Raw genomic sequence first — 25,090 nt, forward strand, 5'->3', positions numbered from 1 at the left:
ACCATGACCTGGCTTTGCATGAGCTATTTAGGGGAGTTAATTATTATTATTATTATTTTTCTTTTCCGTCCCTCCGCCTCTGAACAATGCCTGTCCCAGCAGGGCTGTGGTTCACACCATTGTGTGGGGCAGCCCTGCCTCAGGAAGGGGGAGATCTTTATCACCCCGGGCTGACCAGGCGAGGCGAGTGAGCTCATGTTGGGCAAGGAAAGCAAAGGAGCACCTTGCTGGCAGCCTGGGACAGTGCCGGCAGCCTGTGGGTGCTCTCCATGCACCTACCCTGTCAGCCGCTGCATTTGGGGGAGTCCCTGGGTACTGGTTTACCTCCACCAGCCACCATCAAGCCCACCAAAACCATCCTTGTCCCCCACAGTCCTGCAGGGCCACCAACCACCAGAAACCAGCGCAGCCCCCCAAGACTGTGCTGGGGCCACCCTTCTTCTGCATGTCCCCATCCCCTCTGCCACCCAGGCACAGTGACGGCAGTGGTATCAGTGCCTCTCCCTTGTTTACCCAGGAATGGGTCTAAAGTGCTGGCAGCCATTTGCTTTTCTCCCTGCCCCTGCCCAACCCTAAAACAGTCTGCCTGGGGGTGGGGGTCGGAGGGGGGGGGGGAGGAACTGCACCCAGACACAGGCTGGCACTGCTGAGTGTGCCCTATGCCGCAGGGAAGGTTGGAAGGAGCCCCGTCCCCCAGGGTATGCCCTGGGTGGTATGGCATGGCTGTGGCTCCCCAGGCACAGGGCTCATCCTGGGCACAGAGGCTTTTAGGGGTGATGCTGTTTTTCCCCCGCTGTGAGAGCGGGCATCATCTTTCCTAGGCCCCGTGTTGGTATGGAAAGCCTGGAGCCATCAGCCACTCCCCACGGTGCCGCGCTCGGCCCCTTTATTTGCGGAGAAAGCCAGCCAGCAAGCTCCCTGGGGTGATGGTACAGCAGTGGCACTGCACGTGCCAAGCCCCAGCCTGCCCCAGGGACCATGGCCCCCCACCTGGCACAGCACCCAGCAAGAGCAAGGGGGGGCCAAGGCATCCCACCACACTGCCCATTTTGGAGGTGGCCCTGCGGCCACTGAAGGTGACAGGGACCCGCCCAGGAGCTGGCCCTGGCATCCCATCCACCACAGCTGGGGGGACTGGGCTGCAAGCCACCCGCCACAGCAGGAGGTCCCCAGGGCTGCCAGCAGCACGGGGAGCTGGTCCTCACCCACAGCCACCCCACGTCCATTACACAGCCCTCTCTAGGTGGACACTGCTTGCCGGGGCACACGGTTCCTCTCGCCGTGGGGTTTGGCTGTCTGTCCCTTCTTGCCCATGTCCACACCAGCCAGGGCATGCTTGGACTGGGCCAGCTTGCTCTTGCGGTGGTGAGGGCGGCTGCCACACCAGAGGCGAGTGCAGTACTCCTCCACCCGCCGCAGGTTTTGGGAGCTGATGAGGTGCATGATGTCCTTGAACCAGGTTTTGGGAGCCTGTGGTGCCAGCTGGGGCTCGGGGCAAGGCAGGCGCGGGGGGTCATCCCCCCACTCCCGGCGGAAGGTGTGTGCCAGCTGCTTGCTGGCAATCACCTCCAAGGCTGTCTTGGCCACCGTCTGGGTGAAGCCATGCTCCAATGTTTTGCAGTAGTAGACACCGGCATCGTGCCGGTGCAGCTTGCGGAAGAGCAGCCCTTGCTCCGTCTGCAGGATCCGCTCGTCCATCTTCACCTGTTGGCCACCACGAGGTTGGGGGGGGGTGGTCCAGGTCTGGCCCCATATCCCTCCCGTGTCCTCACAAGGGAAGCAAGGCAGGTGCAGGGGAAACCTCACCTCATCCCGCTGCTCGTCAGGGGGCCTCTGGACAAACCACTGCACAGTGGCCTGCGGGGACCTGGGCACGCACTCCAGGAAGGTGCTGTTGTCCTCCGCGCCATAAAGCACCTTCTCCTCAACGCTTTCAAAATCGTCCACTGAGGTGAAGACAGACATGGGCTCACAGGAGGGGCAGAGCCAGGCTCCCACGTGCGTGGGTGTCAGCTCCCCTGGGCCACTGAGTGTCTTCAGTCCCTTTCTCCCCCCCCTCCCTGGGGACAGACCCAGGTGGAGCACCCACCTTCTCTCAGGGCACCCCTTGGTCTACAGGATGGGGAGACGAGGGTGCCCCAGCCCACCTGGGGTGGTCGCAAGCCCCTCTGTATGCTGAGGGCTGCGGATGCCAGGACATCTTGGGGCACCTGGACAAGCCCCTCAGCCCTGTTGTGCCCCCCTAGTCTCTCACCGGTCAGGTTCTGGTCCAGGCACTGGTGCACAGGGTTACTGTGGCGGACATCCTGGCGGCGGTAGCGGCGCTTGCCCGAGGGCTGGTAGCGGGTGCAGGCGGTGCCGTCCCAGGTGCAGTAGGGATCCCTGGCCAGGCAGCACTCAGCACAAGCTGTACCATAGGTCTCACACTGGTGCAGCCGTACCTGGGCCACCCCCAGGCTGGAGCCCACGTAGAGCATTTGCTGGGGGAACAGCACCAAGATGGTGATGCTGGCAGCCCCCACAGGCACAGTGCCCAGGGTCCCCAGCTGGGACTCACCCAGGGCAAGCACCATGTGGGCTTTGAGAGGCTGGTGACAACAGCTCAGTCCCTCCTGGTCACCTGCCCTGTCCCCAGCCCCGTGGCCAAGCCACGTCTGTACTCACGCGCTTGACGGAGATCTCCATCTGGGTGATGGGCACAGGCACCTGCAGGGGAGGAGAGCAGACGTGAGGCTGGCAAAAACCTCTCCATGGAGAGCCTGGCTCATTCAGAGCCATCAGGGCTCTGAAGGGGCACCAGGAACGTTTTTGGGGAGGGTGAACACAACCAACCTCTCCCCTCACAGCCCTGAGACCTCCCAGTGCCCAACAGTGTGGTGACAGCCCTGATCCTCCATCCCCATGTGTCCCCAACCTGAGCTCATCCCACTGCACTCCTCCTGTGCAAGTAGGGTAGCGAACAGCACCTTAAAAACCTGCAGCTCTTCCAGGACGACTTCCTCAGTCATGGCTGAGCTTGTCTTCTGCAGGACCACCACCTTCAGCACTGAGCCAGTGTCTGTGGGGAGGAGGAGGAGGATGGAGGTGTGAGCACCCTGATATCGCACACCCCAGCTGCGTGCCCACCAGTAGCCCCAGCACCGGGGCTCTTTCCTGCACGCCCCTCCTGCTGCTCACCTGTCCCAAGGAAGAGGACGTCGTGCTGCCCATCCTCAGCCTCCACTCGGTCCACCACAAGCTGGCGCAGGCGGTAGGGCAGGTTGGTCTTCACTAGGAGGGGTCGGCGGTGCCGGGGGTACACGGGCTTGAACATGAGGGGGTGAGCACGGGCAAAGTGCAGCACCTCATCAGGGAAGTCCTTGGTGGTGCCATACTGCCGCCGGGGCTCGTTGGTGGTCTTGCTGGGACACTGTGGGAACGAGAGGGGACAAGCTCAGCCCAGCCACCCCAGCACCCATCCCTCTTTTCTTCCTCCATCCTGCTGCAGAGCTGGTTTGGATCCCTCCCCACCTTCCAATCTGGGATCCATCTTCTCCACCTCTTTGACAGACCTCGGTCCCCAGCTGTCCTGGGGTGGATCCCATAGGGAGCCCATGCCAGCAGGTGAGAAGATGGAGGATTGGCCTCACCACCACCCCCAAAGATTAATCGGAGGAGCAGAGGGCATCCAGAGCTCCAGGGAGTCACTCACCACACCAGGCCGCGGGTAGGGCACCCTGCCCTCGTAGGCACCCCACCGGTGGTGGGGGCTCTCCCGGTGGGCAAAGGGCCCATTGAAGACCTCCCGGATGTCAGCCATGCGGTACACACAGATGGCGGAGCCCTGGAAGACATGGCTGAAAGGGCACATTGAATGGGGTGAGCAGACCCATGCTCTGCACTGGTGGCATCAGTGCGGGACATGGGAGCACCAACATCTCCATACACATACGGACAAGGGTAGAGTTGGTGGAGGCTGGGGAGCAGCCAGTCAGCCACATGGTGATGGTGACGGGGCAGGTCACGCGCAGCTGCAGCTGGACGTCCCCAGAGGCTGAAGCTGGCCACCCACCTGATGGTGCTGAAGAGGGCATAGATCTCTGGGCTCTTCCCATCCTTCGTCCTCAGCAAGAAGACATCCTCTAGGGATGGAACCATCGGGTTTCTCCTGGATCTCAGGGGCTTCCCGAAGCCGCTGACTAAGCAACCAGCCCTGGTTCGCTCCCCAGTTCCATGCACCACCCCTTACCTAGCTCATCAAAGTAGGTGTCGATGCCACCGGGGCCGGGGACAGAGCACACCAGCCGGGCTTTGTTGAAGGTACTCCACTTGTTGACCAGCACCCTCTGGCCACCAGCATCATTCTGCAGGGACAGGGAGCATCAGGGGCACCATTGTGACTTGGTACATCCCTGTCCCCCACGGTCCCCACCAGCATCTTACCACGCAGACCCGCACCACCCGGCTGACGATGGTGTGTTCCTTGCTGTCTGCCTCCACCACCTTCTCCGTGAAGAAGAAATAGGCTTTGTCGTTGTCCCGGTCATCGTTATCTGGGATCAAGTGGGCTGCCACAAATTTGGGGTCTACAAGGAAGAGCCAGCCATGTCAGGTGGGTCAAGAGGGCATGGAAACCACCTCTGGACCCCCACACCATGCTGGGGCTGGATGCTGGCCAGGAGGACCCCCAGATCTTGCTGCCCCGGTGCCCTTCCCTGTTTGTACCTGGCATGGGGGATGCTGACCCATGGCCAGCAGATGCCCTGGCCACCACAGGGCTCACGGTCCCTGACATTAGCCCAGCTGGAGGGGATGGAGAGGCAGAGGGGAGCCCATACCGTTGAGTAAGCGCTGGTCCACCTCAGTGCGCAAGGCGGAACGGGTCCCCATGCTGCGGAAGATGCCGGGATCACGGCCCAAGAAATCTGCGGTGAGGCCGGTGTACAGCTCCCCACCTGGCAAAAACACCCCACCACGGGGCTGAGAGCCAGTCCCGGCTGGCACAGGGACCATCCCTGGTCCCTGCACCCCAAAGGTTCTCAGTTCCCAAGGAAGACAACCTACCGATAACAGTGCTGGCAAAAGTGCGGCTGGGCTCATGCGGGCACCTTCCCCGGCCGGTCTCCACGCTGGCAGGGTCCAGGCTGAAGGTGTGCTGGGCAAGGGGGAGCAGGCAGGTGAGCCCTGAGCTGTGGCGGGGCCGTGCCTGGGCATGCAGGGGCTGGGGCTGGTCCCTGCCCCGCTTGCAGGCACCTTGCTGCAGGCATCCACAGCCCCAGCGCTCCCGAAGGGACCATCTGGAAGTGGCAGCCGTGCTTTTTGAGGCAAGTCGGATCCTATGAGGATGCGAAGCAGCCAGGGGGACCAGCCAGCCCCACCATTTGTCTGTCAGCCTGGCCGGAGGCATTGTGGTATGGGCAGGGCTCCTGCTGCCAGCACAGTGCCGGGCTGCGAGCAGGGGGTTCTGCCTTTCCATCCCAGCCAACCTGATTTATGAGCAGCGAGCTGGGAGGGGGGGAAACACCACCCATGCTGCAGCCCCTGGCAGGACACCAGTCCCAGGGGACATGTCTGGAAAGGCAGTGCCAGGCCAGAAAGGTGGGGGAGCTGGGAAGGGGGTAGTGCAAGGGCAAAGGGGCAACAGGGAGCTGGTTCCTGATACCCCCTAGTACTCAGCGTGAGGCAAACACCACATTCAGCATCCCCATGCAGTCTTGAAGCCCCCCAGAAGGGAAGCAGATGATGGCTATCTACCTCCCAGGGGTGTCCCACCAGGGACGCTCAGGATGGGCACGCCACTGTGGTGCTGACCTACCTCACCACGGTACCCCACGTAGACAAAGGCGCAGACGGGGTGGAAGGCGCCCGTCCCACAGGCCAGCAAGTGTGTCCGGTTGTAGGGGTGCAGCACACGGACGTAGTTGGCGCAGTCAGTCTGGGGGAACAGCGGAGGAGGGGAAGGTCACAGGGGGCTTGGTGGTGCTTCACCCAGCCCCACTCCTCGCCTCTGCCTGGGGCCCTACAGTGATGGGTGAGCCCCAGCCCTGGCTCCCTGGGATGCACCCAGGCTCTCTGCCTTCACCCCAGTGCCAGGGGTGCGAGATGGCATCTTGCACCCACCAACAGGGCTTGCATAGGCTTCATCTGGACTGCACAAGGACAGGGCTTTTTACTGGTCGTCCTGCCACAGAGAGCATCCTGGGGAAACCACACGTGATCCAGCCATCACCTGGGCATCTCCTGCCCACAGGCACCCGTGCACTCACCCCATCACACAGCCCGTGCCAGCCGGGGGAGCAAGGTCACCTGCTCAGCAAGCTCCCAATGTGACTGGGACACAACACATTGTCCACAATTGGGACACAAAACAATGGGCTCCTACACCCAGCCCTGAACACCTGAGGATCCTTCTCTTCCCGGCGCCCAGGACGTGACCAGAGGCAGGGACGTCCTTCCCCATTGTGTTCCTGCTTGCCGGGGATGAAACAAAAGAAGGAAACGTGGGAGACAGACGGATACCCACAGGCATCCTCAGCTGCCTCCAGGACAGCCCTGATTGCTACTGTCTGGGATTGTCCCCTTCTACCAGGAACAAGTAGCAATGACGCCCCTGGGGCCACAGACCTGCCACCTCAGACCTTGCGCGGTCTCTCCTGGCAGTTCCAGCTGGAAAAGGGCTCCCATCCTTCTCCTGCTCAGGCACCACCACCGTTAGCTCAGCAGCTTGCCCTGGCCAGCGCCAGCCCTGCCTGTCCCCCCATCGTCCCCCTTCGGTGGGATGCGAGGCCCCTTGTCTGCTGGGAACACCACCAACGGAGCTGCCCCGGGGGTTCCCAGCCTCCCTGCTGTTTATTTTCCCTTTGCAAAGAGCCTCTAAAATAGCAAGTTGAAAAAAAATATACGTTCAAGAAAAATAAGAAATCGAGCCTGCCCTGGCTTAGATCTGTCGGTGAGAGCTTGTAAAATAAACACACAGAGCGGGACGGGGCTCCCGGGAGCAATTTGTCTGGGCCAGGGGAGCCTCAGGGACTTTCTCCCCGCCACAGTCCTCTTTCCTATAGGGGCAGGAGGGATGCAAAGAGGGGTGAGGTTTAGGGAGTGAGGTCACTGAACCTGAGCAAGTTACAGATTTCCCACCATCAGGGATGGCCAGGACGGGCCAGACCACATTGCTGGGGACTGGAGCACAGCACAGGGCTCTTGGTGCCTCTGAGCTCAGGTCTTGGAGCCCAGATACCCCTGCCCACTTTGTGTAGCCATGTTTGGGGCACACTGGCCACTGCTCTGTGGCCGTGGGGCTGAGCAGAGCCCCCGAGACAGCATTTCCAGAGCCCAGAGCAAACGTGCCAAATGGCCAGGCTTGGTCACCAGCTCCCTGCCTCAGTTTCCCTCATGCACCAGGATGGTCCCTTGCTCTGCCCCAGCATTAACTGGCCTGTGAGCCCCACAGGTCCATCCCCGGCAGGACGACACAGCACAGCCCTGGCAGGGGGGAGCCGGCTAGCACCAGGACACAAGGGGACCCCCCCAGCTCGGGGCAGAGCACGCATTGGGAACTTACCCCTGGGTCCTTCCCCTTCCGAAAGCATTCCTCAGTCTGCCCAGGGAGGGGTGGCCAGTAGATCTGAAACACAAAGGACCTGTTGGAGCAGGGAGGGGGGACAGCAAGGACCCAGCCCTGCAAATACACAACCCCAGGCTGCCAATGGCATAGGGACGGAGAGAGGGACAGAGAGAGGGAACAGCTCCCCAGAGCTCACCCAGCCCAGGGGTCTCAGGGCAGGACCCTTCCTCCTGGGGAGAAGCACCCTGGCAGTCACAGCCTGCAGCCGGGCTGGGTGTGGGTGCTCACACTGGGGATGGCCAGAGCTGGCCTGGAAGGGGGTGGACTTGTGGGTGGCCCGTGGAAAGGGTGCTGGGGCACAGCAGGGAGTGGTGGAGCCCAGGTCTCCTGCAGCCTTCGGCAGCTCTCGGACCAAGGGCAGCTTGGGTACACAAGCCCTTGACCCCATTGCGGTGACCCAGCACACCAAGGGGCACTCCATTTCCTTCTCCACTTTCTTCAGCTAGAAACAGCCCAGAGCCATGTTTAAAAAAACAAGAAGTTGAAATGGAGAGGGTGAAGGAGGAGGGGAGCCACTACCCAGCATTGTTGCTCTGGTCCATCACCTCTCCCACTGAGGAGCCAGGAGAGGTCTGATGTCTTTGCTAGCTGAGCCCTGGCACAGCTCGCTGCAATGATGGATGCTTTTAGCTCCTTGTCTCTGCAGGCTTTCAGCTGTATATTTGGCCTGTGAAGGGGATGCCCAGATGAGGATGGGCAGCACCCGCTCTCCCGATGGCAGCTTTTTAGGAGAATGGGGTTTGAGACCCTGCTCAGAACCCAGAGAGCACCAGTGGGCTGCACCGCTGATCTCCTAGGCTGCCAGCCACAACTACCTGGCTTCCAGGCACCACAGCCAGCCCACCCTTGCCAGGCAGTACAAGTTTTCAGATGCATTTTGGGGCACTTGAGATGGGAACATCCTCAGGGCAGGTCCTGTTTCAGGGTGACTTTGCCTGGTTTGGTTGGGCAATGTCCACTCAGAGGGGCATAGGGTGCACAGGGGGCCAGGGTGGGGTCGGAGACCCCAGGGTGCTGAGCAGGACTCAGCTCACCCCAGCTCACCTCCTTGGGGTCTGCACTGGCCCTGTCCAGGAGCAGGGAGTAGAGCACATCCTTCCCCCCGATGAAGAGCCGGTCACGGTACTCATCCAGGTAGAGGGAGCGGAAGCCCAGGAAGCCTCGGTGGCCAAAGAAGAGGATGGAGCGGTTGGTGCTCAAAAGCTCTGTCAGGGAGGGAAGGAAGGGTCAGGACCAGCCATCCCAGCCTCAAAGACCCACAGGGCTCTGTAAGCACTGCTCACCTCAAATGTCCCCTCCCAGCCGCGGCCACAAGTGCTTGCCTTGAGCCTGGGGGATGTCCTGCTCCCCGGCGGTCCCCACAACATCCCTCCATCTGCCACGCATGCTGGGGCCTCCAGCACACCCAGCTCACAGCCTGCCCTGCTGGGACGGCACAGCCCTGGGGCCCCAAGCTGTCACCCAGCACAAGGACAGGAGGGAAAAACAATGGATAACACCCCACAGCTAAATGCCCTCTCACACCCCTGGGAGCACACACACACCCCCGACCTGGGGGCCAAGCTGTCAGAGGGGGCTGCAGCAAAGGGGCATCACAACCAGGAAAACCAGAGAGGGGCAACACAACTGCAGGTGCCATGCAGGCTTCCAGCTCCCAAACACCCTTCACACAAGGATCCATAGACCCCTACGCTGGTGGCAGCACCAAGGGGTCCTGGCTGTTTCAAGGGGTGACCAGATGACTGCGATGGGCTCAGAGGCAGGAGGGTCCCTCCGAGCTGCTGTTCTGAGTATCATGGAGCTGTCCTTGGGCCACCAGAAGAGCTGCCCCCAGCCACTGTGAACAGCAGCATCCATCTTCATCCCACCCTGGAGGTGTGGGCATCCAGGCCTCACCCTGCCTGAGGTGCTGCTCTCCTGCCCAGCCAAAGACAAAGCTGCAGAGCCAGCAGGCAGCAGGGTCTCAGGCAAGTTTGCCATCAGCAAGGTTTGGTTTATCCACTCCAGACTCCTCCTGTGGCCATGCCACAGCGCGCTGGGGTGCACGAGAGCCTGGCAAAGGCTGTGCCATGCTGTCAGCCCCAGGCTGGGCTCGCACAGAGCTTGGGAGGGTGGTGAGAGCAGACACGGGGTGGGCAAAAAGCAGGTCCTTCCCCCTCCCTGGTGCCAGTCAGGGACACAATAGCAGGCACCCAGCCAGCGCCATGGGGAAATGGGCACACAAAGCCCGCCGCCGCCACCACCAGACCTCACTGTCGGGGAGGCTTCCTCCCCACCATGGCATGAAGATGGCACCTGGGGAAAGGCAGTATCATGGGGATGCTGTGTCCCTGGAATGGATGTCACATCCTAAAGCAACAGGGTCTGATGGTCAAAGTTCCCAAAGCAGGTCCAAGCCTGAATCCTGTGAGGTGCCAAGGGGACCCTTGTGGTGATGACAATGCAGAGGCAGTGGTGTGATGGATTCTGAGCGGGAAATAACTTTCAGGGTCAGCAAGCTGAAATCCCCAGCATGGTGGGCCCACCCAGCTGCTGCCGAGGGAGAGGGCAAGAGGGAGCAGCTCAGCTTCACCAGCCTCTGAAACCCCATCCCAGCGGCTGCCCCAACACCAGGCCAGGCGCCCCAAGCGCCACGACCGCCAGATGGAGGGGGAGGAGGACAAAGCGCCATTGATGAACGCAGCAGTGTCCCCAAACACCCTCCACTGGGGAAGGCTGCCAGCTGCCACTTCTGACCCCAGGGAAACCCCCAGCCTAAGCATCCCCCACGCATGTCCCTGTGAGAGGGGAAGCTGGCACTGGGACAAGCCCAGCTTCCAGCAGCCCAGGACACTGGGGTGCCAAGCTCTGCTCTTGCTGGGGGTACATTTGTCACCCCTAATGAGAAGGTGGCCAACGGCACAATGCCACCATCCTGGTGGGGAATGCCTCTTCTGGGACCTGCAAGGGAGACACATCCACCCCATCACACACAGCTCCCTTCCCCACCAAGTCGCTCAAGGGCAGTTCCAACACCCTAACTGGTAATACAGGCAGCATGGAGGGATACAGTTCCACCAGCTCCATCCTCACTGGGAAGACCCCTGTGCCTGCAAGCAGAGCTGGCACCAGGCACCGAGGGTCCTTCCACCCCATCTTTCCAGGGGGTACCCTCCTTCCCATGACCTCCCAGCATCTCCAGTCCTCCCATATTGCCAGGCCCAGCCCAGGAAAATGCTGTTGTCTCCTTCTATTCTTGCCCAGGAATATTTCCCCAGCTCAGAATAACATTGCCAAAGTTGTCAGGCTCCTTTTATTGTTTCAGGTGAAGCTTCCCCTTCTCCCCCAGCTCCGGCAAATTCCTCTTGCACCTCAGGTTACACCAGCTCTGGGTGCCTTCCCCTTCCCTGGCTTCATCTCCCCAGGGAGCAGCACCCTGCCATGCCCCATCCATCCCCAGGACCCCTTTACTCCAGGGTGTGGGTCTCATAGGAGCCATCCTCCAGATGGAGGGGTCCTTCAGGTGGGACAGCGGAGAGCTTGGAGGGCACCGGGCTGTGCTGTAATGCTCCCAGTCCACGTAGCAGCAAAATGCTCTTTCGCCTCTCAACACAAGCCACTGCTGGAAGCCAAAGCAAAAGGAAAAGAGTGGCTTGAAGTGAGAAGGAGAGCTGGGGACACGGCCACCCCTGCACCCATGGCACAGCACATTCTCCTATCACCCTTCCAAACATCAACCCATCACCAGAGCCACCAGCCATGCACAGCCCAGACCAATAAGCTAAGCACAAGCAGCTTCAGTTCACCCCAGTTTTCTTTCAGAGGTTTCTAATGGCTTTAATTGAAATTTCAATTTTCTTCTTTTTCCCCCTGGGGAGAAGGCGGTGGCAGAATTTGTTTCATGGGAAATTTCAGTTTCTGTTTCCAATTTGGAAGAGGAACAGAATAATCAGCTTAAGAAGGGAAAAAAAAAAAAAAAGCTTCAAAAGGTTGCTCACACCCTGTGGGAGCCTGAGGAGCTCATGTGGCCCCGGGGAGCCCCTCGCACCTGGGGGATGGCACAGCCAGGCTGTGCTGCAGGGGATCAGAACCTGAGCCCTGTGACCAAGCTCTGCTGGGACCCCAAACCTCCCAGCCCCACTGCCAAGCACAGCCCCAGGACAGCAGAACCCACCACGGGGCAGAGCCATGAGCCACCCTGGGCGCCTGCTGCCTCCCGAGGAAAGTGGGGCCACCGCATGCCTCAGTTTCCCCTTTTCAACAGAGAGGGAACCCCTGTGGCTGTCCACTCTGCCCAGGACAGAGCCAGGGATGCAGTCAGCCATGCCCCCAGGCCAGGGGACCCCCAGCCCGGGCAGCACAAGGGCAGCCAGCAGCTTTCCCCTGGCACAGGGACCTGCTCCACAGCTCCCAGGGCTCCCTGAGGGCTGGGCTGCCCCAGTCCTTTCCCCTCTTTGGGAAGGGAAAGATCTGCATTACACCATTTATTTTATTTTGCTCTTTTTTAGAGCAGGTTCATTGCTTTTAGGCCAGAAGGAGGAAATCAGGGCGCTCCGGACTCCTCTGTCAAGTTTGGCTGGCAGTAGCCTGTGGATTAAGCTGGCAGAGGAGGGGATGCAGCGGGCCAGCGCAGGATCACAGGAGTTTTAATTAAAACCAAGCGCTCCCAGCGCAGCACCCCGAGGGCCCCCCAGCACCCCAACACGGCGGGGCTCAGAGGGTGCCCGTGCTCAGCAGCACCCTGGGACCTGCCGGGCAGCCCACCCAGCCGTGGGCCCAGCGCCGAGCACCCACGGGGGGTGATGCCCACCCACGCACCGCAGCACCCACCCGACCCCCAGGGCGTGCCGGTGCCAGACCAGCGCTGTGCCTCAGTTTCCCCCCACTCCACGTGGGAGACCATCCCTCGTGGGAAGCGGCGGGGCTGGCGCGGAGCCCGGCGGCGCATCCCCTCGCCCCAGCACCCGGCTCCCCCCTTCCTCCACCTCCTCCTCCTCCTCGGGGCCCCCCACGTCCCGCGTGCGGGACGGGACCGCGCCGAGCAGCCACCCGCCGAGACCCCAGACCACACCGAGCCCCAGCGCAAGGTGCCCCCCCCAACCCTCCCCATAAACCCGCACTTGGGGCGCAGCGCCCACAGCCGAGGCCCCCCAAGCCCCCCCCGCAGCAGGTGCCCCCGGCCCGGCTCACCGCGGTAGGGCAGGCGGAGCCGGGGCAGGCTGCGCCCCGCCGCCAGCAGCGCAGACCCCAGCCAGCACACCGCCACCGCCGACCGCATCCCGCCGCTCCCGGGGCTGCCGGTGGCACCCAGCTTTTATGGGGCCGCCATCCGACCGCCCCCGGCCCGCCCCGGCCCGCCCCCGCCACCCCCCCATCCCCCGGGGCGGCGGGGATGCGCGGGGGGTGCGGTGCGGGGCGCAACAGCCTCAGCCCCCGGGGGCAGCGCCCAGAGCTCACACACCCCTAAATCGTCGCCTGCCACCAGCGGTTTAGGCTTTGCCGCAGCCCCCTCCCGCAAAGAAGTAACCCTGCCGGCCTCTCCGGCTCATCCCTGAGGATGGCTCATCCCTGGAGGCTGGGGAGCAAGGGGGGAAGCTGGGGTTCCCCAGCCTTGCCTTCCTGGAGGGGTAGGACACGGCACATTGGGCTGTCCCCCATGAAGGATGCTCAGCGTGGGGTGATCACCAGCAAGCACCTGGCTCTCATCTCAGCAGCCGGGCAAGCTGGGGACACCAGGCCGGTTGGAGAAGGGGGCTGAGCAGGATCAAGGGGAGCACGGGGTGCTACATGCAGCTTTGGTGCACCTACAGGGCAGGGCGGCAGGGGGGATGCACCACTGTTTGCCGAAAAGGTGCCTGCTCACCTGCACCCTGAGCAGGGACCCTAGCCAGCAAGCAGGACCCCATGGTACCCAACACACCACTCCCAGGCCACCCTCTCCCGGGGCTGCAGGGTCAGGGGACATGGCCATATGAGACATCAGAGACTCCACACAGAATTTTCTGGGGAGCCTTGGCATGGAGGCAGGCATCCCTCCCGTCCAAAAGCCTTGGATTTCCCCGTGCTGGGTGGAGGAGAAGGATGTGGGAGCTGACGGCTTCTGCAGCACCCCATCACCACCGGCCTCATCCCTTCTCCCAGCCTGGCACGGGGGCAGCCTCATTAAGCCCAGCCCCCAGAGGGCTGCAGCATCTTTATTAATTAAAACAGAAGGCAGCAGGATAGGGGGGGCCTGGCTCACCCCCAACCTTTTTTAGTGGAGCAGCCCTACAACTTCCGCCCCCGGCCAGGGTAAAACCACCCCAGTTTGGCTCAGTGAGCCCTCAGCTGGCTCTTGCCGTGGTTTCCCCGGGGAACAGCGTGCCTCTGAGACAGATCCAGCACCCCTGGGTGCTGGGAGCCATGCGGGGTGGGGTAAAAGCAAGGAGGAGATGCAGCCCGGGGCAGCTCTGGTAGATCAGGTCGGCTGCCTGCTCAGACCCGCACGCTGCCTGCCCAGGCCTGGGGGTCTGGGGGAGCGGCACTATGGCAGGACCTGGTGGGAGCAGGATGAATCCCAGCACCGCCAGCTGCTCTAGCCCCGAGGCTGATCTGGAGCAGAGGCTCCTGAGGAGCAGTCCCACAGCCTGCCTGGGCAGGATCGGCCCACAGCACCATCCCCCAACCCAACAAACCCAGGGGAGCAGGGAGCACCCCAGTAGACGCCACCACATTGAGGAAATCTGTGGTGCCCGGGCTCCCCAAGACCCCACAGGCAGTGCCACAGACAGACAGACAGACCCCTCTGCTGGCCATGCTTACCAAGGAGATTTATTGACTTGCACAGGCAGGACAGGTGGCACCGGCCCCAGCTCCCCTGGCAAACGGGCAGGGAGGCAGGATGAGGCGCAGGCAGGCAGAGCAGGGTACCAGACAGCCCCTTACCCCACAGCCAGAGCAGCTGGAGGTGGCACAGGGACAGGGGGAGGCACCACCAGCACCAGGAAAGGCAGGAGGCACCCAGGCACAAGGCTCTGCTGGCACCCGGGCAAGGGGGACACAACCCCCAGGGGTGCGGCTGGGACCCAGATTTCGAGGGCACAGCCAGGACACTGGGTACAGGCATCACCATCGGGCAAGCCCTGAGCACTGCCAACGTGGCATGATGCCATCTGTGTCCCAGGCACACTGGTAGGCATTTGCTGTGCTAACCCCCTGATCCCTTTTTAAAGTCTTGTGTCCTGCTGCTTGGCTCGGCCCCATCCTGCCCCTCGCCAGGGCGCTCAGCCCTCAGCAGGCAGCGGGGGCACCGATGCCAGGGCAGCCAGAAGATGTGCATAGATGTCGATGCCCCGCAGGAAGACTTGCTCATTGAGGAATTCGTTGTGGTCATGGAGAAGCACTGGGGTGCGGTTCATGGGTGAGAAGCCAATAGCGGGGTGTCCTGCCTGGGGATGGTGGGGTACAGGGTGAGGCCAGGGATGGGATGGGCACCACATGCCCCGCTTTTCCTGGGCATGGCTCTTGTTTGGGGCTGCAGGTCTCACCCCGGGTGGGGGACCCACAGGCAGGCTGGCAGGGCACTCACCGCTCGGATGTAGCGGCTGTCGGTGGCAGCTGGGAAGATCTCAAGCTTGAGCTGCAGCTTCCTGACAAGCGAGACCTTGCATCAGCATGGGCATGGGGGCAGCCGGCTCCCCTGCCCCCCTGCCACCCCACAGGCAAAGAGCTCACACCAGGAAGGTCCCTCAGTCCTGCAGGACACGCAATCCCATCCCTTTCGGAGGGACGCAGGGAAATGCCTTGGCACAGCACAGGACAACCCCTCCCAACGCCTGCCATGACCCCAGAGACCCCCGGGGACCACCTGCCTCCCACCAGAGGATGTCCCCACCATGGTCCCGCCCTTCCTGGGGACACTACTCACATGTCCCTGCAGACCCCGCTGAAAGCTTTCCACCACGGGTCTGACTCCTCAGTGGAGGTGACGTGTTGGTCCATGCATTTCTGATGGAGGGAGAGGGCAGGTGAGGGGCAGGGGGTGGGCATGTGGCAGGGGAGGGACAGGTACGATGTGCCAGGTGGCTGAGACCCCTCACCTGGTGAAACTCATAGGTGACACCGTCCCCAGCACCCCGACACCATGCAGCCACCTGCTCCTCAAAGGCCTGAGGCAGAGATCAGAGGAGAAGTGTGAGCGGGGTACCCCCAACGCGCTCCCTCCCAGGTGGGGCCAGCATGGCACCCACCTTCAGGTCCACGGTGGGTGGGATGCGGATGTCGAAGCTGGCTGCCATCTCAGAGGGCACCACGTTGAAAGAGACGCCCCCCTCCAGCATGGTCAGGTTGAGTGAGGTGACATCCCCTAGGGTCAGGCTTGAGTCGGACTTGAGCCTCGGGGGACGCAAGGGAGAGTCAACCTCCACCACCCAGGGAGGAGGAGAAGTGCTCCCCCACCCCACCAGTACCCCCAAATGTGGAAACTGAGGCACGGAGCGGCAGCGCCGGATCAGAGCCTGGCTCGGGATCCCAAAGACCCCCTCCACGGACTGAAATGAAGCCACAGCCATTCCCGCTGCCTGTCTCCTACCTCTGCTTCTCGCTCTCCCTGAAGGTCAGGAAGGAGTTGATGACTTTGTGCTGGGGAAGGAAGGGCAGTGGGTGAGGACCAGTCCTGCAGGCAGCCCCAGGGCAGGCAGCAGAGGGCTGCACCTTCTCTTACCATCTTCTCGGCCGCTGTGTTGCTGATGAAGCGGGACCCATGCCCGGGGCTACCCATGCACTTCACTTTTATCCCTGTGGCAGCAGGGGAAGAAGGAGGCATTGAGCAGAAAGCCCAGGGCAGTATCAGTGCCCCAGCGCCCAGCAGAGCCAGGGACAGGGTGCCACGCGTGCGGTTACTTACACCATGGGCTCTTCTCGCCATAGAAGACACTGTAGGTGTCAGACGGGCTGGCCAGGCCTGCAGCAGGCACAGACAGGGGGTCAGCAGGGCACAGAAGTGCCATGGCATGCCCCCTTCTACTCTGCCCTGGCAGCATTTCCCCTCCAGGCTGGCACCGTGTGGGTCACTCCCCGGGAAAAGGAGCCCCCAGGGGGGTCTCTGGAAGCTGTGCTGGGTGCCAGTGCCCAGGGGACGATGCCAACAGGCAGAAGGGTGCATGCCAAGAGGAGACACGTCCCCATGGCAGCCCTGCTACCACTCACCCTCGTCCAGGGCAAAGCCCACGTTGAGTGCTCTGAACTCGGGGCGCTGCACAAACATCTCCATGCCTTTGTGTCCACCCACCTCCTCATCTGTGGGGGAGAGGCTGGTGTGGAGGAAGGAACTGGGGCATCCCCCAGCCCACCTTTCATGCCAGCCTGGGTGCTGCCAGCACACCCGATGTCTTTGGACAGGGAAACCCCTCCAGCCTTGACCTAGGTTGGCTCAAAATCTGGAGAGACTGGCAGGAGGGTGCCCAGCTGCCATGCTGTGGGGAACTTCAGAGCATCACCCAGCTGCCAGCCCCTCCTGTTCCCCTGAGAGGTGACACCCTGGGGACTCACCAGGCACAAAGGTGAGGTGGATGGTGCGGGCAAAACACTTTCCCTCTGCCTTCAGCCTCCGGATGGCCTCAAGGTATCTGTGGGGAGAAGGTGGTGCCTGGTCATCATGGAGGAGAGGGGCTGGTGTGCTCTGAGACACCCCAGGCAGGGTCAAGGGGTAGCACCTTCAGCCCCAGAGACTCTGGGGATGGCAGCATCCTGTCGTGCATCATTCAGAGGCACCCCCACCACCGTGCCCACCGTGCAAAGCCCTCCACTCACTGGATGGAGACACACTTCATGTCCTGTGCACCCCGGGCATAGATGTTGCCTTGCGAGTCCTTAACAGCCTCAAAGGGTGGGTAGGTCCAGTGTTCCTGTGGGGAAGAGTGGCTGTGATGGCATAGGGGCACAGCAGGCACCAGCTCCCATTCCCCTGCCACCCACCCCATCCTGCCCACCCCTTGCCCTGTCCCAGCACCTCGAAGACAGGCACGACGTCGGTGTGGGAGTTGAGGAGGATGGAGCGCAGGTGGGGCTTTGTGCCTTGCCACGTCAGGATCAGCACCACGCGGCCCTGGCACACCTGTGGGGCAAGGGCAGGATGTCACCAAGGTCGAGGCTGAGGGGCTGGGACTGGCAGGCTGCAGCCAAAAAGCATCAGACTGGGAAAAGTTTCTTGATGCCACCCAGCAGGTCACCCCTTTCTCTGCTGGGAGAGGGCAGGCAGCAGGAGCAGGCATGCCTGCACTCCCCCAAAGCTAGACGGAGCCTGGACGAAGGCACGAGACCTGGCTGCAATTCAGACGGAGGAGGGGAGACAAACCCAGCATCTTCCCCGGGTGCCCGGGGACACCCTGGGACAGCTGGTGCCCAGCAGGAAGGATGTCCCCAGCCAACACGACCCTGCCAGGTCCCCAGCTAATCATAGCACGGGCGGCTGCAAAGGTCAGCAGGGACTAGCCGGAATACAGGCTTAAGGAAGGGCTCAGGTCAGCAAAGGATTACAGGCAGAGGGGATTCACTCCTACCCAGCTCCAGGGTGGCAGGCAGGGGAACAGCCCAGTCACTAAGGACCTGGCACAGATGGGTGGATGGGTGGATGGATGGACGGACTGGGGGCTGCTCCTCGCCTCACTCACCTCCACTTTCTGACAGGCCAAGCCCAAGTCGGTGCCAACACGCTCCAGAAACTGGACAGCCGCATCTGGGGAGGAGCAGGGATGCCCAGAGTTATGTCAGGATCTCCCACCCCTCACTACAACTCACAAGGCTCTCCGGGGCTCCCAGGCCAAGGAAAGAGGTGACCAGAGAGGGCAGGTGATGGAGGTCCTGGGCACAAGAGGTGGCTGGGAGTGGGGACAGGAGCAGCTTGTCACCATCCCTTTGGTGCAAGGACTAGGGGAACAGGAAAAAATAAGAATTGAAGGAGGCAAGTTCAGGGAGGACAGTCCTCCACAGAAGTTTCGGGAGCTTTCTACCAATAAAAAAATCTTGATGTACTCTAGTGGGAGGATGAAAATTTTAACAGAAGATCTGCACGGGGTTACCACAATCACCTGTCCCAGAGCCAGGGCAGCATGGAAACAAGGACCCTGAGGCACAGGGCTGGAGGAAGCAAACAGCAGCTCTGGGTGCAGTCAAGACATCCATGGATGTCCTCGCCCCAAACAAAGGCACCAGCAGAGATAAGGCACAAAGGTGCTCGCTCCTTAACACCTCGATCAAAACAGCCCCAGCCCAGGACTTGGGCATCCGGGTCCAAAGACCGGAGCTTCAAAGCCACATTGCTGGATCCCTGCATGGCTCCCCGTCCATTTCCCCCCATCCTCACCATAGTCAGGTTTAGGGTGGACGGTGTCAATCCTCAGGTACTCCCGAAAAAGTGTAACCGAGGGGTCCTCCGAGGCCCCGGTGCTCTTCCCGGGCTTCCCGGGTGCCATGTCAGGGACTGGGGCTGCAAAGCCCTGGGGGAAGAGCGGTGAGATGGTTAATCACCCACCGGCCCCTCCAAAGTCCATCGGCAAGCTCGGTCGTCACAGAAACCAAAGCAGGATGGGGCAAAGGTCTCCCAGTTATGAGTCCTGGGATGCTGCCACCACCAGAGAAATTCCCCCACCTGGGTGCAGGGGCAGGATGGGGTGTGCCCCCCATGCCATCCTTTCATTCTCCCCCCAAAAGCACATGTTGTCACCCCAGACGCAGTGCCAGGGCAAGCAATGGGGTGAGGGTGTGACCCACAGAAGGGCTAGCTGGGGCATAGGGGGCTAGCAGGGAGGAAAGGGGGGCAACGAGGCAAGGGAGGGGGTTATGGGGGGGAAGAAGGGTGTGTAGGGCAGGGGCACATGGTAGCTGGGGTTAGTCAGTGGTTAGAGGTCCAGCAGCATGCTAGGGGAGTGCAGGTGGGGAAAGAAGGGTGCTGATGTGAGGAGGTGCAGGTAAGGAAAGGGGGGCATGGCTTGCTTAGGGGGTACTGGAGACGTACAAGGGTGGACACTGGGGGTGCAAGGAAATGGGGATGGTGAAGGGGGATTGAGTGCTTACAGAGGACGGGGGGGCTGGGGGGCCTACAGAAGGGTGACAGGCTACTGGGTATTTGAGGGGTGCTGGGCAGCTGGAGGAGCAGGAGGATGTGGGGTGCTTAGGAGCACGTGGAGCTACAGCAGGAGGGGTTGAAGGGGAACACTGGGCAAGCTATGGGAGCAAGGGGTGCAGAGAGACTCTGAGGGGGGCACAAGGGGACCGTGGTTAGGGGTGCAGGGGTACTGTGGCTAGGGGTGCAAACGGGCACAGGTGGGGTATAGGGGTACCTGGCTGAGGTGCAAGGGAGGGTGCACAGTGGGGTGTAGCGGTACTGCAGTTAGGGTCCCACGGTTAGAGTTGTGGGGAGTGCAGCGTACCATGGGTAGGGGTGCAGGTGTATTGGGGGGGGGGGCAGGACACCATGTTTGGGAGTGCAGGGGTGTGCAGGGTACCGTGGTTAGGGGTGCAGGGTGCTGCATGGGTTAGGGTGCAGCGGCTGTGTTGTTGGGGTGCAGGGGAAGCACAGGCAAGAGGGCAGAGGGGTGCTGGATGCCATGGTTGGGGGTGCAGGGGGGTGCAAGACACCATGATTAGGGGTGCGAGGGGGTACGGGGGGCTTTCAGAGTACCGCGGTGAGGGGTGCAGAGGGGTGAAGAGTACCGTGGTAGGGGGGGGGGCAGGAGGGCAGGGTGCAAGGGGTACCGCGGATGCAGGGTACCGTGGTTAAGGGTGCAAGGCAGTACGGGGTGGGGAGGGAGGTGCAGGGTACCTCGGGGTATATACCGCGAGGGGTGCGGGCTTGCGGGGGGACGAAGGCACCAGGGCAGCCCCCCACGGGCTGCCGGGCGCTGCCGGCCCGCCCCAGCTCCTCGGACCCCCGCCCGGCCCGGCCCTACCTCCGCGCTGCTGCCGCCGGCGCCTGCCCGGCCCGGCCCCGCTCGGCCCCGCTCCGCTCCGCCCCGCAGCCGGCAGCGGGCAGGAGGCGGGCGGGGGGCGGGCAGGGGAGGAGCGGGGCCGCGGGGTGGGCTGAAGGCAGGGGGCAGGGAAGGGGAGGGGGGCAGGAGGCAGGAGACAGGCAGGGGCCGGGCCGGGCACCCTCCTGCCCCACACTAGAGGCCGAGAGATGGGGCTGGAGCCCAGGGAGCCCCGCGGCGCTTGGGGACACACGCAGAAACCAGAGCAGCATCAGTTTATTGGCCTCCTGACAGAGGACACCCTGTCCTGCCAGACAAGGAACACCCTCAGTGTGTCCCCCGCAGCCACCCTGGGGACACCCCAAAAGAGAACAGCACCTTTCACGCCAGCCACCTGTGTGTCCCAGTCCCACAGGATGCCCCAGCCTCTGTCCTTGCTCGGCAGCGCTCACTTTAGCTGGTGCAGGAAGCCCAGCAGGGCCCGGTGGAAGTCGTCTGGCTTGTCCAGGTAGCAGGCATGGCCGGCATCAGGCACCACAGCCACACGGTGCCCAGGGAGCTGCCGGAGGCTCTGCAGGGCCTGGGGAGCCAGGATTGTGTCACGGTCACCATACAGGATCAGGGTGGGCGTCTTGGTAAGGGCAGAGAGAAAACCAGAGTGGTTATCAGAGGGGGAAATGGCCACCACACTCCTTTTGTGCTGTGCCCACCTCCATCCATCATCATGGGGGCTGCAAAGCTGAGGGAAGGCAGGTGCCAGCCCCGCCACGAGCTGAGGGGAGCAAAGGTCCCCCTCACTGCTCCCCTCGCTCACCCCAAAACAGGGCCACCCTCCATGCCACCTTACAACCAGCTAGCCTACAAGGTTTGCCAGTACCCAGGGATATCCCCAGAGCCCACCAACCCAACTCACCTGGACCCGCCGGTACTGCTCAGCAGTGTAGTCCTTGGTGCCCACGGGTGCAATGGGCACAAAGCCAGCCAGCCGGTCCCCCTGCGCCAGGAGGAAGGGTAGGGCAAAGCGGCCGCTCATGGAGGGGCTGACAAGAACGGGCCTCCGGATGCCCAGCTCCTGGAGGACATGGTCCAGGAAAGCCACACGGTCCTGTGCTGTGGCCATCTCCGCCGGGGGTGAATCCCCATAGCCTAGGGCAGAGGGCATGGAGTGGGTGTGGGGTAGGGGGAACTGTGCAGCCTGCAATGATCTCTCCCCCTGAGGCTCAGCTAGCTTGGCAGAAAATAGGCACCCAGTCAAGCCTCAGCGGTTGTACAGCCACAGCCGTGCACCAGCCAGACCAAGCCAACTCCAGCCCAAGCGTTTGGGTGGCCACGGAAGTCAATGCCCTGGGGCAAAGCCAAATACCCATGGGGACCACCATTAGCTGTCTAAAAAGGTCCAGAGCCCTCCCTAAAGAGGTCCAGACCCCAGCAGTGGCTAAGGTGATGGACTGGAGCTGACCAGAGGGATCAACTTCAGGGCAATGCCGTGGTCCTACCAGGCAGATCTATTGCAACTGCACGGTAGCCTTCTCCGGCAAGCAGCGCCAGTGTGCCCAAGGCCTCCCACGTCTTGGAGGTGAATGCCTGGCCATGCAGGAACAGGACATCGGGCCTGTGGTGGGGAAAACAGGTGGGAAGGGGTTCAGGGAAGACAGCATGCCTACAGTCATCCATTGGCCACGAGGGCTAGGGAAGACCGACCACCTTCCTCTGCTACGGGAGCCGGCGGGCTGACCCACCTCCCGGGGCTGGCAGCGCCGCTGGCCTGGGGCCCTGCAGAAGCCTCCCTGTAGAAAACGGGGGGCTCTCCCGCAGCCATTCCGCTTCGTGCGGTGGTGTTGGCCACCCGCCGGCCCCGCTTCCCCTCCTCAGGCCGGGTACCCGCCAGGCGCCGCTCCTGCTGCGTGGCCGGCAGCAGCAGGTAGAGGAGGAAGGTGAGGAGCACCCCGAGGAGCAGCAGCCCCAGGCGGCCGCGGCCGACCGGCATCTCTGCTCCTCCTGGAGAAGGAAAATGGCAGCGAGGGGCTAGAAGCCCCAAACCCCACTGCTGCGGGGCAGGGTAGGCCTCAGACCGCGGTGCTCTCCTCTCTCCGGCCCGGCCCGCGTCTCCCACGCCCGGCGCTGGGAGCCCCACTCGGCTCCAGCCCCCCGAGCCCCCGCTGGCTCCGGCCGCCGCCCTCGCCGCCCCTCAGGCCCGGCCAGGACATGCAGCCCGCCCGGCCCCGGCCCTCACGGCGCCGCGCCCGCGGCCCGAGGCTCCGCCTGGCGGGAGGCCGCAGCCCTGCAGGCCCCGAGGGCTGTTAGCCGGGGGCCTGCCCGCCGCACCGACCCACCGGGCCGGGACCGAGGTCTCGGGAGAGAACGGCCGGTGCCGGGAGAGGAGCCCCGGCTTGGCGGGGCTCGGCTAGAGCTCGGCTCGGTTCGGCAAGAGCTCGGCAGAGCTCGGCCAGCTCGGCTAGCGCTCGGCTAAGGCTCGGCGGCGCTCGGCTCGGTTCGGCAACAGCTCGGCTAGGGCTCGGCAGCGCTCGGCCAGCTCGGCTAGGGCTCGGCTCGGTTCGGCAACGGCTCGGCGGCGCTCGGGAGAGCTCGGGTGACTCGGCAGAGCTCGGGTAGGGCTCTCGGCTTGACTCGGCTAGAGCTCGCTGGGGCTCGGCTCGGTGGGGCGGCGGCGGTTCCCAGGGCCGCCTCGGGCCCTGCGCTCCGTGAGGCGGTGCCGCCGCTTCCTCTGCCCGCGCCCCGCCGGCCTTTGGACCCGCGGCGCGGCACCGCCAGCCCCGTGGTGCGGCGGGGAGCGGGCGGCGAGCGGCGGCCGGCAGTGGGGCGGAGGAGCAGGTAAGGGCCGCCGGCCCGGTGCAGGGCGGGGAAACTGAGGCAAAGGCAGGACCGTGAGCCTGCCTGCCGCGAGCGAGCGGCCCCGCACCCACCCCGGGGCCGGCCTCCCACCCGTGTCCCCCAGAAGGAGGGTGGTGCCAGTGTAACCCCCCCTTCCCAGTGCCAGTGCCACAGCCTGCCAGCCCTCCTGCCGCCGCCGGGCCTCGAGGCCAGGACGAGGCCTGTGGCCCCTTCTGCTAGGCTGCACAGGGCCACCGTGGGCCCCGGGCCCACTTCCACCTCTCAACCCCCGCAACATCCCTCCCAACCCCAGCCATGGCCGCCCCGCGGCTCACCGAGAGCACCGTCACGGTGGACAGCCAAACCCTCTTCTACCGCCAAGCTGAGCCAGACCAGCAGGCGCCAAAGCTGACAGTGCTGCTGCTGCATGGCATTCGCTTCTCCTCCGACACCTGGCTTCAGCTGCAGACGCTTGCCACACTGGCCGAAAACGGCTACCGAGCTGTGGCTATTGACCTGCCGGGTAAGGGATGGTGGCAAGTGCAGCCCCGGAGCAAGGTGGGGGCCGGGGGGAGCTGTCACAGCCATTTGAGCTTGTGGTGGCAGGATGGCAGCCCCAGTGTCCTGCTGTGCTGGCTTCTCCTGGTCATCAGGCGGCAGGGAATATGACAGGGCAATTTCTGTCTCCCACGGCTCAGGGCTGGGGCTCTCGAAAGATGCCGTGGCGCCAGCACCAGTGGGCCAGCCAGCACCGGGGGCTTTCCTGAAAGCAGTTTCGGAGGCTTTGTGCCTGGGTCCAGCCGTCGTGATCAGCCCGTCGCTCAGCGGCATGTACTCCCTGCCCTTCCTCTTCCAGCACAACCACCTGCTCAAGGCGTATGTGCCCGTGGCACCCATCTGCACTGAGAAATTCACAGTGGAGCAGTACACCCAGATCAAAGTACGGCCTGGAGGGAGATTGCGGGAGGTCAAGGAACTGGGAGGGGATAGTGAGGAGGGGACCCTGGCACTGCATTTGGGCATGGGAAAACCCAAACAGGCCAGAAGCAATGTTGCCACTGGAAAAGGGGAATGTGATGGTGAAGGAATGTGACCGTAGGGTAGCAGGAGGGAAACAGGGAACGTGGGGAGACCCAGGATTCTGAGCCTGTTTCCCCTTCTCATGGTGGGTGGGGGAGAAGGGCAAGCACCTCCCCTCCATGTCCTGGTCCCAGGGTGTCCCTCGACCAGGAGGACCACGTGCCTGGGTGCTGTTGGCAAGCTCAGGGTGCGTTCCCCCTCTGCAGACCCCCACGCTGATCGTGTACGGGGACCAGGACGTGGAGCTGGGGCAGGCCAGCCTGAACAACCTGCGGCACCTCCCCAAGCACCGTGTGCTGGTGCTGCAGGGTGCCGGACATGCCTGCTACCTGGACAAGCCAAATGAGTGGCACCGCGAGCTCCTGACCTTCCTGCAGCAGCTGGAGTGAGCAGGACAGCTGTGTGGAGGGGCCCACAGGGCAGGGGGACATGGCCAACCCACCCGCCCCGCACCTGAGCACGCACCCTTGCACCAAGCCAGCTGCTCACCTGGTGTCCCCGCCCAACCCTGCCATGCCATGCCAGGCCCGTGCCAGCACCACAACCTTCCTTGGGACCAAATAAAACCCCAGCTCTGCTACCACTTTCCTGCCACCTTCCTCCTGCTTCTTTCCATCCTTCCCGCCTCCGTCCCTGGTGCCCACCTCCTCCG

At 63.0% G+C, this 25,090-nt stretch overlaps 4 protein-coding genes across 7 annotated transcripts; 1 reads left to right on the forward strand and 3 right to left on the reverse strand.

Annotated features, from left to right (window-relative positions):
* Positions 1–877: 877 nt before the first annotated feature.
* SEMA3G (semaphorin 3G) lies at positions 878–12,866 on the reverse strand. The gene is made up of 16 exons (XM_037387084.1): positions 12,773–12,866; positions 8,648–8,808; positions 7,541–7,603; positions 5,795–5,914; positions 5,044–5,134; positions 4,818–4,934; positions 4,423–4,565; positions 4,229–4,343; positions 4,052–4,121; positions 3,692–3,836; positions 3,178–3,409; positions 2,967–3,058; positions 2,665–2,706; positions 2,255–2,480; positions 1,807–1,946; positions 878–1,704 (listed from the first exon to the last, which is right to left on the reverse strand). Exons 1-16 carry the CDS (start codon positions 12,858–12,860, stop codon positions 1,240–1,242), a joined length of 2,310 nt encoding a protein of 769 aa, XP_037242981.1. The 5' UTR covers positions 12,861–12,866; the 3' UTR covers positions 878–1,239.
* Positions 12,867–14,367: 1,501 nt separating this feature from the next.
* On the reverse strand, positions 14,368–20,557 carry ACY1 (aminoacylase 1). Of its 3 annotated transcripts, none has more exons than XM_037387105.1 (15): positions 20,509–20,557; positions 18,924–19,056; positions 18,232–18,296; positions 17,571–17,675; positions 17,372–17,466; positions 17,111–17,187; positions 16,769–16,858; positions 16,467–16,523; positions 16,284–16,357; positions 16,152–16,201; positions 15,811–15,955; positions 15,661–15,714; positions 15,489–15,568; positions 15,150–15,210; positions 14,368–15,009 (listed from the first exon to the last, which is right to left on the reverse strand). In XM_037387105.1, exons 2-15 carry the CDS (start codon positions 19,030–19,032, stop codon positions 14,845–14,847), a joined length of 1,227 nt encoding a protein of 408 aa, XP_037243002.1. In that variant the 5' UTR covers positions 19,033–19,056; positions 20,509–20,557; the 3' UTR covers positions 14,368–14,844. The 3 variants fall into 3 exon arrangements, with proteins under 3 accessions (XP_037243002.1, XP_037243000.1, XP_037243001.1); XM_037387103.1 differs by having other exon boundaries at positions 15,661–15,729; XM_037387104.1 differs by lacking the exon at positions 20,509–20,557 and adding an exon at positions 20,382–20,486 and having other exon boundaries at positions 15,661–15,729.
* A 229-nt stretch (positions 20,558–20,786) lies between these two features.
* On the reverse strand, positions 20,787–22,883 carry ABHD14A (abhydrolase domain containing 14A). Its single transcript, XM_037387110.1, has 4 exons — positions 22,266–22,883; positions 22,023–22,138; positions 21,440–21,672; positions 20,787–21,157 (listed from the first exon to the last, which is right to left on the reverse strand). Exons 1-4 carry the CDS (start codon positions 22,511–22,513, stop codon positions 20,975–20,977), a joined length of 780 nt encoding a protein of 259 aa, XP_037243007.1. The 5' UTR covers positions 22,514–22,883; the 3' UTR covers positions 20,787–20,974.
* Positions 22,884–23,021: 138 nt separating this feature from the next.
* Positions 23,022–25,023, forward strand: LOC119147738 (protein ABHD14B-like). Of its 2 annotated transcripts, none has more exons than XM_037387114.1 (4): positions 23,022–23,135; positions 23,672–23,881; positions 24,057–24,298; positions 24,645–25,022. In XM_037387114.1, the coding sequence occupies exons 2-4, from the start codon at positions 23,674–23,676 to the stop codon at positions 24,825–24,827; spliced, it is 633 nt and encodes a 210-aa protein (XP_037243011.1). In that variant the 5' UTR covers positions 23,022–23,135; positions 23,672–23,673; the 3' UTR covers positions 24,828–25,022. The 2 variants fall into 2 exon arrangements, with proteins under 2 accessions (XP_037243011.1, XP_037243010.1); XM_037387113.1 differs by lacking the exon at positions 23,022–23,135 and adding an exon at positions 23,171–23,358 and having other exon boundaries at positions 24,645–25,023.
* The last annotated feature ends 67 nt before the right edge of the window (positions 25,024–25,090 follow it).

Source organism: Falco rusticolus, chromosome 4 (genome assembly GCF_015220075.1).
Source record: "Falco rusticolus isolate bFalRus1 chromosome 4, bFalRus1.pri, whole genome shotgun sequence".
NCBI lineage: Eukaryota > Metazoa > Chordata > Aves > Falconiformes > Falconidae > Falco > Falco rusticolus.